The sequence below is a fragment of the Cydia fagiglandana genome, chromosome 20 (genome assembly GCF_963556715.1).
Source record: "Cydia fagiglandana chromosome 20, ilCydFagi1.1, whole genome shotgun sequence".
Classification (NCBI taxonomy): Eukaryota; Metazoa; Arthropoda; class Insecta; order Lepidoptera; family Tortricidae; genus Cydia; species Cydia fagiglandana.
The window spans coordinates 5,743,618-5,756,670 of record NC_085951.1 but is presented as its reverse complement, the minus strand read 5'-3'; the positions used below and the strand labels follow the sequence as shown (position 1 = coordinate 5,756,670).

The window sequence follows — 13,053 nt, the reverse complement described above, 5'->3', positions numbered from 1 at the left end:
ATGAAAGGTAAATAGGGATAGGTTATATATCTTCTTCGTACTTATGTCCGAAGTTCTATTTTGAGTTCATTTAACATTTAAGTTCATTTAAGTTATATTGTTGAAGGTTAAAAAAAATAAGGATGAAGTAAATAAAATATTGAGTATTATTTTTAAAGCGTATTTTTTTCCTGTCGACGTTGGATTGTAATTACCCCACCCGAGAGTAGGATGAATAATATACCTACTCATATATCAGATCTATACATATTCTTTCAAACTATCCTCTACCTCTACCGCAACATATGTGGCACTATGCGTATTGGCACTAAGCGTATATGGTATTGTGAGAATTTGGTGCTTTGCGTGTATACAAATAATACTCCGCGAAACGCCAAATGGCACATTGCGAATTTGGCACTACGCGTATTGGCACTAAGCGTATTTGGTATTGTGAGAATTTGGTGCTTTGCGTGTGTAAATATAACATTCCGCGAAACGCCAAATGGCACATTGCGAATTTGGTACTATGCGTCGAAAGGACTTTTATTATAAGGAAAGAAAGGAAGGAAGGAAGAAGAAAGTCGATCGAATTCAACTTTCGGTTGGTATTTAGTAAACGTTTTGTTTTTCATAATTTTTTCTGTTCTTTTTTTTTCAATACAATGATCGATCAGCATCAAAAAAGGTGCTATTTTTTATTTTTTGGTACGATCCACTTGGCCTTTAACTTCGAATGCTAAATCAATAAAATATTTTGTACACATATTTAATGTAATGTACAAACCGGACAATTGGATAATGCATACCAAAAAACAACAGCTGCCTGGCTTTTTTAAATTGTTCAAGGAAATTCCAATGGAAACTATAGGTGTTTACATATAAACTGTATCTACATATATGTAGTTGAGTTCTCAAAAGTCTTCACAAGCCAACTTTCCAAAGATATATTTACACGCCTCTAAGACACTGACAATAAAGTCGTGTAAATATATTTTTGGAACGTTGGCTTGCAAAGATGTTTGTGAAACCGTACATTTAAGTTACAATGTATCCGCTGGTCTGACAGCATTCCAGCTCAAAACGAGAATGTCCTAAGTGTGTATACATTTTAAATGATTGTATTACTTTTACTTTCCTTCTTGGAGTAATGTCTGCATCACAAATATGTTGGGCGTATACCTTTGTAATAAGTAATTAACCTTAGAAGTATTTTATCGAGACTATAGCATGCCATCAAGAGTATGTATGTATATAAAGTAATAAAAGATAAATATCAGCAAAGACAACAGCAGAATGTTAAATAGGTACACGCAAGAAAAAGATTAATTGGATATTTATAGATACCTATATATAGGTACGTTAGCTTTATTACGAAACTGTACTCGTATAATCACTACACCTTATAAAACAAAGTCCTCCGCCGTGACTGTCTGTTTGTGTGTTTGTATGTTCGCGATAAACTCACAAACTACTGAACGGATTTTCATGCGGTTTTCACCTATCAATAGATTGATTCTTGAGGAAGGTTTAGGTGTTGTTAACCCGTGCGAAGCCCGGCGGGTCGCTAGTCCAACTTATACCTAATTATCAACAAAAATTAAGTTCTAGAGACATACAATTTAATGTATTCTTATAAAAAATGTGGTGAGTCTCAGAAGTCCTTTACATAAAATGTGGTCATCGCGACGCTTTGGCGAATCTATAGGTATTCTGTATTTCATCTCTCCTATTAATATTCTTCACTTATCCAATATATAAGTAGCTCTAGAATTACAAGAAGCTGTTTCATATGCTGGGTTCACCATACGCTGGTCCACCTTACAACTCGGCTCGACCAACCAAAATGCTCGCCAATATTATCATTCGCCATATATGCGGCAGTGGGTTCAAAGGAAGACCCAATATATGTCGCTCTACAATTACAAGTTACCTAGCCGTTTAATATGCTGGGGTCACCATACGATGGGCCAACCTAAAACTCGACTCGACCAACCAGAATGCTCGCCAATATTATCATACGCCGTGTGCGGCAGCCGCTTCAAAGGCTAATAACATGCAAAGCTCATACGCTCATCGCCTGTAAATATGTGCCGTGCATTATTTAACTCGATTTGCGGGTCAAAGAACAACATTAACACTGAATTAGCATTCAGAGATGCAAACGGCGTGTTTATACTTTACCGCGGCGATTTGCAAGATGTTAAAGAAGTAAAACGAGAGTTTCGACATAATCTCGGTTTATCTAGTTTTCATGGATGCGACAGCGGATTTATAAAAATACCTACAAATTGGAATTCGAGTTTTAACTAGACTGATCAACAAAAGTTGTATGCGCATGTAGTTTACGAAATCCTTAATCTTTGGCCCCCAGTTGGGAATGGGTCAATGGAAAACAGTAGCCTTAGCATTTTAAGCCTCTAAATTGTGTATTCTTAGCATTCAGGGATTGTATCTAGTTTAGTTGTTTAGAATACGCGAGAACTTACCAAATCGATAAAAATAAGATTTCTTAGTACCTAAGTGTAAAAGGGACCATGGACTATAGTTCGTTTTTTTAGCATTAGAAAGAACTTGCAAGAAGGTAAGTGATCTTTACATGTTTTTTAATTGAAAAACGATTTTTATAAATCAAAAACTATTACTTATGAAAGCAGAAGAATTATAAATGATCGTATTAGATTCATAATTGTTACATATTTGCCGTAACTTATTTTTAAAATGTATTTTTCAATTAAAAGACACATCTAGATTGTTTACCTTATTTCTAATGCTAAAAAAACGAACTATAGGTCAGGGGTCTCCAAACTTTTTTACCTGAGGGCAATATTGTGCCTAAGAAATTTCGCGCGGGCCAACGTCGCGAGGGGGGGCCGGACAGTTTGATTAGGTAAGTATTTTATGGTTTTCCGCGTATGAGTAAAATTCTTAAGTTGTGTTTCTAATCAAGTAATCGCAGCATAACACTAAAGACTTACAAGAGCTTTAATCTTATTAATGAGTTATGGCCCATCTGTACAACAGTTTTCTCCTTACATTCCATATTCCAATAGGTATTTCTATTCCATTTTATGTTCCTCGCATCGATAATATAGGTTTTTAGTACTTACTAGCAACGTTTTATCGTTCTCAGAACTTATATGTTTAGACCTATTTGTCTCAACAAAGTTATCGCTTAGATCAGTATCATGTTTTACTTTATTCGCCCGCAAACCGCCGGTTTTCAACATAGTATATATAAACTTGCTACTTGCAAGAGAAGGACCGCGATATCTCCCAGTGAAATTACCATAAGAACCTGGATCGGGCATGTTATAAGCATATTGGAACTTCGACGAGAACATAGACTAATCCTTATAGACTGCGCAGTAGAGTGTCAATTATTTTTGCGATTTTTAAAATTAACAACGCATACCCCCTAAATATAATGATACTACCCCAAAACACCCTGAAAAAGAAATTCAGGACATTCCTGTAACAGGGACCCGACTTGCAACTGAAATTTCCATACAAATTACTTTGGAGGAATTTGGTTTTGTGTTCGCATCGAGATTTTTTGTTAAATATTTTTTTGGTCATTTTTTTTTATTATTATGAATGGGCTTACTCATGGCCACAGACTAGCCGAGGCGTAGACGTGGCCTACGATGGAGCGAGCTCGCCCAGAAGGTGCCTGTTCACTCTTGATTTGAAGGTTGCCGGGTTATAAGAACACGGAAATATAGACGGAAATATATACATTGTATCTGAAAATCGTAAATTAAGGGACACCCGAGCACCCGACTACGCAGTACCTATTAAATTACTTTTAAAAGCTTGCGGTCTTTTCGCATAAGTGAGGCGATTTTGGACTGATTTTCTATCAGAGCTAGGCTGTGCTACATTTCCATACAAGTGACCTATAACAGAACTTAGTTTGCCAGCTAGGAGCATAGATTGGCCGATTTATATGTGAACGTATCTAGAACAGCTTAGCTCTCGTGGAAAGCAGCCTTATAATCTAATTAAAATTTGTAAGTAGGTACTCTCTACGAAACAAGGTTGCACTCTACTTTATATTGCTAATTTTGTAGTGCAAAAGCACTTGTTATCTACTTAATATTGCTAATTTTATAGTGCAAAAGCCCATGTTAATCTATAAAACTAAGTTTTATTAGTTTTTGCAAGAGAACTTCAATGCGTACATCGCGTATAGATTGCTAGTCGTCATATCTATACGTTCCATTCAATTGTTAAGCGCTCTGTGGTTGAGAATTGAGAATCAATTAGCGATAATGTGAACTTAAGCTATTATAGACTTTCTACAGTGTTGTAGAATGGAGCTCATGGAAGCAAATACGTTTGATGGTTTTACATATAGGTACAGTAGATAGACGTCAAAGACATGTATTTTTGGACCTTTGCAATATAGCGAAAAATGTGAACATATCTTTGACGTAGACTGTAGATCGGTACTTATATAAAGTGTCATTCTATGGAACTTGCTATGTAAACAAACCGCCATATTGAAATTGTCTCTGACTGATGATTTTGCTAGTGACTTTTGTTTACATAGTAAGCAAGTTCCATAGGATGACAGTTTACTTAAGGTGATTTTAGTACTTGATATGATACTAACTGTAGGAATTTACTTTTTCAGTTGTCATTCTTTACACTTCATTTACCTACTTACTTATGTTTTCTCTTTTAATGTATGAAACATGTCGCTTCTCTGAAAAATAATCTGATGTGGTGTCTAAATAAACAATCCTGTTTAATGGCCGCTAATAATGTAAATAAAAAAGGCACCGGCTAATTGATGGTAAAAAGCTAGGTAATATATTAATACTGATTCACAGTATTAAAAATCCTTTTTTTTTTCGCGAAATAGATACTCATACTACCAAAAGATATCCATTCTTTGCATTTTATATCAATTCATTTTCGCTTACCAAACTAAAACAAACAAGATTTTATGCCTCTAATAACGTGTAATTTTAATTTAAAATGAGCTTTATAATTTCCTCATAGAGTTATCCCGCCGTCGATTTATCATGCGTGGTTAAACCATTAAGATCTCCCGTGTTTTGACATAGGACGCAAATCGAAGCGCGCATTCTTTACCTCATATCTTTCTGTAATGGCTTTTTTCGATGTGGACCGTATTCGAAAAAGTACAGGGTTGATTTTCGAGTGGCAGAGAATGGAAGGTAAGATATTTAGAAAGTTAGTGTTTGATTTAACAGTTGCTTAAGCTTCCTACGTACTAGAAAGACAAGTAAATAATAAAGACTATACACAATTACACGGGTAAATGTGAGATCCCAGTCAAACCAACCGCGTAGCCAACAATGCCAATCGCTTACACTCCGTAGGGATAGAAACGCAACTGTCACTGTCGCACTAATATGGAAGAGTAGTAGAGAGACACAAAGCGTTTCATTGTCGAAGCGATAGCGATTGTAACCTTGGCTAGGCCGGCTGTTGTGTTTATTATCATTGTAGATGGCGTGGCCGCACATTTAGTAGGATCTTAATTCGACATATTTTGTCTCTCTACTCAACAAACTGATCAAATTTAGCCATGAGGTAGCGAACGAAGCGGAGCTAAAATGTGATTCCATATGGTTGTTGTATTGTTTATTGTTAAAAATAGCCTAACACCATCTATTTGAGGACTAAATGATGTTAGAGTGTTAAGCAGAGATTCGGGTAGTACAGTCAGTAGCAGAAGTAGCTAAGCGGGCGAGGTGTTCAAAATTACCTTGACACGCTCTTATTCTCCTAACAATAATGTCGCGTCAAGATCATTTTGAACACCCGGCCCGCTTAGCAACTTTTGCTGCAGACTGTACGAATTTAGGATAATAAAATATGTGTCGCGAAAAAATAAGATAAGAATACCCGGGTAAGTATTTTTCTTGAAATTTTTGAAATTTCCGTATTTGAAGGAAGATTTAGTCGAAGTCAATAAATGTATGGATATTGGTAGTCTTTATAAGTAATCGGTCGGTGGTACTTAGGATGCAAAGTAGCGATTATAGTCGTCATTATACCGGTAATAGCAGCAGGCTAAACAGATGGCCGGAGTTAGTGAAAACGAATAATTGTATGCTGTAACGTGATAAGTATTGAAATGCTAGTCGTTTTCATGTGAATTTATTACTAGTCTTTATGTCGGTACCTAGTAGTACCTACTAAGGGATGCTAATTAGTGGTTTAGGTATTACTATTACGAGTAAATAGCTCATTCATGTTCATGGCCGTTGAACGGTGGCAAATAAATATTCTCATCCTTATAAAGGCTCCTCTTCACGTTGGGCCAACGCTAACGCCAACGAAGGACGCAGCCATGCGGTAGAATGAGATAGCAATATCACTTGCTCCCTCTAACGCATAAATGCGTCCCTCGTTGGCGTTGGCGTTGGCCCAACGTGAAGAGGAGCCATAAGAGCCTTGACTGAAGTAAGCGGTGCCAAGGTTCCCATGCGCTCTACATTCCCCCGCCGTGTCGCCTAGTGATTTTGCTACTGCTAAGTCCTGCTGCATATAGTTGACGGCGGCGTCAAGTTGACTAAGCATAATAGAATCTTCACTAACCTTGCATTTCATAGCCAGCACCAGCTGATACCGATGCGCCGTCAACGCATCCTTATAAGAGCCTTGGCTGAAGTAAGCCGCGCCAAGATTCCCATGCGCTCTACATTCCCCCGCCGTGTCGCCCAGTGACTTGGCCACTGCCAAGTCCTGCTGCATATAGTTGATGGCGGCGTCAAGTTGGCTGAGGGCCCAGTGGGCGGAGGACAGGGCGCTGAACACGGAGCCCCTGCGGAGAGATGCATGTAATTATTAATATTCAGTAACAGGAAGAATAATGAGGACATTGGGACCCTCCAGAAAGTGTGCTGCGAGAATTGTTTTAGAACAAATGGCCTTATCAATGTTGTACGCTATACATGTTACACTTGTAAATAAAATATGTTGTTACAAGACTTACAAGTTACTTCTTTTTATTTGAGGCCCGTAAAAACACCCAACTAGTCCAATAGTATCATCGCCCACACTGTGAACTGTACATCAGTGGACCTTATGCCTTTTGTAATAAGGTCCACCGATGTACAGTTAGGACTGTTGCTGTTTGTGCAAGTACGGTCCAAAAGTTCAATACGTACCTAATACTAATCATATTTTTGTTCTGAGGTATTCCTTCCATTTAATGAACATGTTTTTAGGGTTCCGTACCCAAAGGGTAAAACGGGACCCTATTACTAAGACTTCGCTGTCCTTCCGTCCGTCCGTCCGTCCGTCCGTCCGTCCGTCCGTCCGTCCGTCTGTCACCAGGCTGTATCTCACGAACCGTGATAGCTAGACAGTTGAAATTTTCACAGATGATGTATTTCTGTTGCCGCTATAACAACAAATACTAAAAACAGAATAAAATAAAGATTTAAATGGGGCTCCCATACAACAAACGTGATTTTTGACCAAAGTTAAGCAACGTCGGGAGGGGTCAGTATTTGGATGGGTGACCGTTTTTTTGCTTTTTTTTGTTTTTTTTTTTTTGCATTATGGTACGGAACCCTTCGTGCGCGAGTCCGACTCGCACTTGCCCGGTTTTTTCTCATAACTGTGTCATTTAAATATTAGCTGCACTTAAACGAAGATGTTGTATACTTAGTTCAGCGAGTTCAGCCAATCTGAGCAACATTGGCAACCATTGTTGTGGTGTTTAATAATTGTGCCTTGTTTTTATTTTTTCTCGGATTTGCACTATTCAAAATATTTCTATAGCTACATTTATACCGTAAAATATCCCACCTAACTATAGTCATAAAAATCTCAAGACCGTGATCAGAACAAAAGCAAATATTCTTCCTTGAGTTTAATGACTATAATTATATTTATTCAAGCAGTTCTTTAGATAAAGTCAGTAAAGTTATAATAGGGCAATAAAAATATGAACTCTATTTGGAGAGACGAAAGCCAAATAATTGCAGGTAAAATGGAATAAATAATGACACATTTAAATACAATAGTAAAAATCACAATGGTTTTACTGGTTTTAGTGCCTGAAATTATCATGTGAGATCGGTGTGCCCGCTTCGGTGTGCCTGCTATCTAAGATCGGTAGCTGTGATCTACATAGAAGCGGTTAACGCATTTATAGTTTATAATATAAAACTCACACACGAGCGTCAAAACGAACACACGATTTAATCTAGACTATATTTACATGGGTAGTCACCAACCAAATTTACTTTATTATTAACCTTATTAATGTTGGTTTGATAGAAATAAATCACGAAAACATGTCTAACTATAGTTAGTCAAGCAAATCTTGTCAAGGAAATTTTCTATGGGACGATAACCCTTTAAGCCTACATTTTTTAAATTTGCCGCCTTTTTCTGCTGACATGATTTGCTTGACCAACTATACAATTCACACGGTACCGTAAAATGGGGTGAGTTCGGTGAAATTTGACTGTCAAACCTCGATAAAATTTTGTTTTTACATGTGAAAACTGAATGGTGTATATAATAAGTGGTTCGGACGTTTGTATTTTATTTTGGGTAGTTTCATTTCATAACTTTGACGATAAAGAGGAAAACCCACCTCACCCCGTAGTGCCTCGTATTTGGGGTGAGAGGGTTTTTCATACAAAGGTGATTTTGGAAGATTGTTGGATCGATTTTTTTACTATGCGTATTACTATAGCCCCATTTTAAATTGGAATACATTATTTTTGTAGCAGTAGCCTTAAAATCCCTTCTCACCCCCCTCTCAAACCTTCTCTCCCCATTAATAACCCAACTCTCCCCGCGAAACCTACTCAACCCCGTTTTACGGTAGATCTAAAATACAATATAAAAAAAATTGTACTTAACTGTTTTGGCACGAAAGCTATTAAGAGCCAACAGGAGTAGTCATTCCTCCATACAAACGTAGTCCTCGTTTTCCTCCGTGGTTTTTGAAGCTAGAGCAATGATTTTTTCAACACAGATTAATATTGTCAATATCTGTGTCGGACCGTTTTGCTTTTTTTGATATTTTTGTTTTTTAAGGCGCTAGAGCCCTTCAAAAATGGCCAAAATGGCCTAATTGATTATGCCGCAATAAGAGGCGTGGTATTCAAAACTGATATCAATTAGCTAAAAAAGAAAAACGGTCCGACACAGATAATTTCATAATCATTCAGATTTCCAAATTTGGTTACGATTGGTTAAGATTTGGAGGAGGAAAAAGAGGACTACGAAACCTCGATTTTTGACATTTTTACGCAGGATTTTTCGCCTCAGCTGCAGTTGTCCCTATCGCACTAATTTTAGGGGCGGGTTCAAGTTTCTAAATACGTACACAGACAGAAAAGTGATGGGCAATAGTCGACATGTAATATCGATAATCTAGTGATGTGAGAAGTTATCGATAAACCATAACAAAGTCGCGATTTGCCCCTTAGTAGGCGAAGTTAGTGAAGTAAGTAATACCTATTGCACTTTTGCCTCAGGGGAAACCGTTTAACAATATTATTTCTTGGTTCATACAAAGCTGAGTAGACGCACTTTTATTTTATAATAATTTTTGATTTCATATCTGTGGTAATAAACGCTTTGAATACATTTTTCTAAACATCATTCCGATTCCAATGAGGTATCACACCTTTGAACTTGTAATATACTGTTGTCCCAAATTGGGGTTTCGTATTTATTCCGACCAGAATCAGGAGCTCCTCAAACATAGGTACCTAAATGTATCCAAATCTGAATTAAAAAAAATAATCGGCCGAGAGCATGTCGGGCTATGCTCAGTGTAGAGTTTCGTAGTTACTGTTCTGTCAAAATAGGCCAAACCGGGGCGACAAGTCAGTATCATACATTTACAAGGGACTACACAGCGTTTTACGTATTTTTAGATTTTTACTAAGAACAGAAGATTTTTTGCAATAACTCAAAACCGACTGGAGTCCGATCATATTCGTTATATAGTTTTTATTGAAAGTAGTTATTAAGCGTTTGTTGATTTTTTTCATGTTTTTGAACCATGGTTCAAAAGCTACAGGGTGGTGGGGATATTTTTTCTTCTTTCGGAGCGATTATTTCCGAAAATATATAAATTTATCAAAAAATGTTTTAAGGGGACCTTTATTCGTTTTGAAACACCTATCCAAGGGTAGGGTAAGGGTAAGGGGGTAAGGGGACTAAGCAAATAAAAAAAATATATATATACGAGTATATACCTTTGAGTTCAATTGGCGTAAAGGACATTTTAGCGAAAATGAGTTATATATACAGTTTTAATACCTGGCTTAACAACCTCAAAGCTGTACTCTGATTGCCTAATCATGCATGCCATACGATTAAATAAATAAATATACAGTTTTGTTCAGAATTCCAAGCGCTTTTGTTCTGTATATTTAAAATTTCGATATCTCGTAAAAAGTTGCCTTTACAACCCAATTTTTACACTGATGAGCTTGCAAAAACAGCTTAGCTCAAGGGGCGTAAATAACCAGTTATTTTTTCTTCTTTTTGTAAATAAATTATGTTGTAAAGGACTAACAATACTAACATGTCCTTTGTCGTCATTTAGCCCTTCATTTGTCACGATAATTTTTCATATCGTGTGGTCAAGATGGTCGTAAAGGACATTATTTGACTATTGAAATTATTTTACTTGCCCTTTACGACCCGTCCTAAAAATGATTTTACCTTAAGTATACGAGGCGAACAAATTGTAAAGGACTTTTCTAATTTTTGTGTCGTTTAAACTCCAAATTGCAAACAAATAACATGGACGTAGCAGTATGTAGACTATCAAAAAAGTCGTTTTCGGGGACTTTTATTACTATAATGTAATGTTTGCCGTCAAATTTGAAAGCATTTACGCAAGAGTTTTTTCCGCAGTTATCTTTGTTCATGGACGTAATTAGGTCTATAAAGCCAAGTTGATAAATAGTTTTATGGGTCCTTCATTACCAAAATATAACGTTTGCCCTTCAAATTAGAAAACTCAGCTCCAGAGTGTTTTTCCGCACCTATTACTGTGTTACTCGCAGTGGAATCTCTTATAGTCTTGCGACAATAACATATGTTGTAACAATAATTATATACTAATTACAAGCAATACATTAATTATAAGTATTAACTATAAGAAACACAAAGACAACAATAAAAATATGTGATCAGAAAAGTACTCAAGCCTGCACTCGTGTGTGTGTGTGTGAGTGTGTGTGTGTGTGTGTGTGTGTGTGTGTGTGTGTGTGTGTGTGTGTGTGTGTCTGATGGTACTCATCGTAAAAGGCTCTCTGTTTTCTCATATGTTTTAGTTTTGAGCCATTTGGTTACAGTAGACTTACATTCATGGAATTGTTTATGGTAAATGTTTAGGATTTTATTGATTTTATTATATATGAAAGCGGATTTTGTGTTAAATTGTGAGTTCGCAAAGGTTGTTCTAATATGAGAAGATCTCGCTACATTAATTAAAGTTCGTTTTATGTTATAGTTAGGATTGTAGGTAAGGTGTATCAGCGATTGCCCATTGCCTCGCTCCTGACTATTTATTATCCGTTCCTGAGCGGTGGAAGTTGTTTATTGTGCGTAATTTCATTATTTGTGTCATTGGTGGAGCTCGGCTACAATAACTAGTTGAAATAAAGAACAATGCTTCGTTTCAAACACACTCACAAAGTTTGGAACGTATCTGGACGAAGTGGTAATTAATACTTAATGACCGAATCGGTTATAATTAATTCGTTTACTTACTTGTTTCATAATTTCTAACAGAAGATATTTTTAAGTATTTGAAATTAGATATTATTGCAGCTACAGTTAACAGGGATGAAATAACACAGAAATTACTACTTAAATAGGAATAAAAAACGATTTAATATCTTATTGTTTCGTATTTTGAAATAAGACATCTTGAAAAATTGAAACTATAGAATTCACTAAGGACGTTCCAAATGTTTGATATGCTAATTCTTATCATCGTTAGCTGATCTTATACTTCCCTTGTTATGATTAAGGGCTGTCATGTTATGATTGAAGGCGGCTAGTGTTAAGCACTGGGACATTTAATTTACCTTCATTCCCGAATATTAGCTACTTTGTGAGCAATTGGTTCAAAATATTGTGCTTTCTTTATTATAACTATATTATTAGAAAAATATTAATAACAGCTGTACCTAATCGGGTTATACCATCATTAACTACCGTTTGATACATTTTTAAGCTTCGTTATAAACTATGCTGAAAACAGTTAACATGTGTAGGTACCGTGGCTGGTAACTAATACACCCCGAATTTGGAATAAAATAGTCTCAGAATGTCACTTACGACCCCTACTAAACAAGATACAGTTTATCAAAAAACGCAGCATGGGTGTAAAGGACATCATAGTGTTTTTGACCAATTCTATAGGACATTAACTTCTTTCGTTTTGAATTTATACATATGATTGCTAATTCAGGTTAAAGAGACTAACATGTTGAGTACTTTTTTAATACACATCAAAAATATAGCTCCATAAACAACAAAAATAAATCTCTGTCTACTGAAAAACTGCATTTTGTCCTTTACGCCACTTGAACCCAAAGGTATCGAATATTTTATGGGAGGTCTCAGGTCTGCAATTCTTTTTTAATAGTTTTTATTTTACCGTTCCGTCGGAATGTGTGATTCATGTACTTACGATCACGAGTCAAAGCCTCGGAGAGACAGGCAGACAGACGAACATGGCGAAACAATAAGGGTTTCTTTGGTGACTACCCAACTCTAAATATCGGACCACTAATAAAACAGTTATTAATTTGATTGCAGGTTGTAGACGGATATTGAATTCAGTTAGGTACCTAAAGTCAAGAAGTTAAATCACAATAACAGGGAATGTGATTCGGTCAAATTCTGTTCTAATGTATGCAGAAGACAAACAAATTATAGCCAGCATTCAATGAATGTAGTATGATACCTTGGGGTATGGTGCTTTACGCACACTAGTGTCCCGACCCCTCCCCCTGACGCAACCCCCCCAAAAATAAACTGCCAACCGGGACATATTTCATGCTAAAAGGGCGGGGGGGGGGGCGTCATGGGGAG

The 13,053-nt window shown here is 36.6% G+C and overlaps 1 protein-coding gene across 1 annotated transcript in view; it reads right to left on the bottom strand.

The window, feature by feature from the left end:
• LOC134674715 (tetratricopeptide repeat protein 28) overlaps positions 1–13,053 on the bottom strand; it is a 129,179-nt gene that overhangs the window by 42,565 nt on the left and 73,561 nt on the right. The window contains exon 7 of the mRNA XM_063532838.1: positions 6,559–6,784. Coding sequence (XP_063388908.1) covers positions 6,559–6,784 — 226 coding nt within the window. The remainder of the gene's footprint in view (positions 1–6,558; positions 6,785–13,053) is intronic.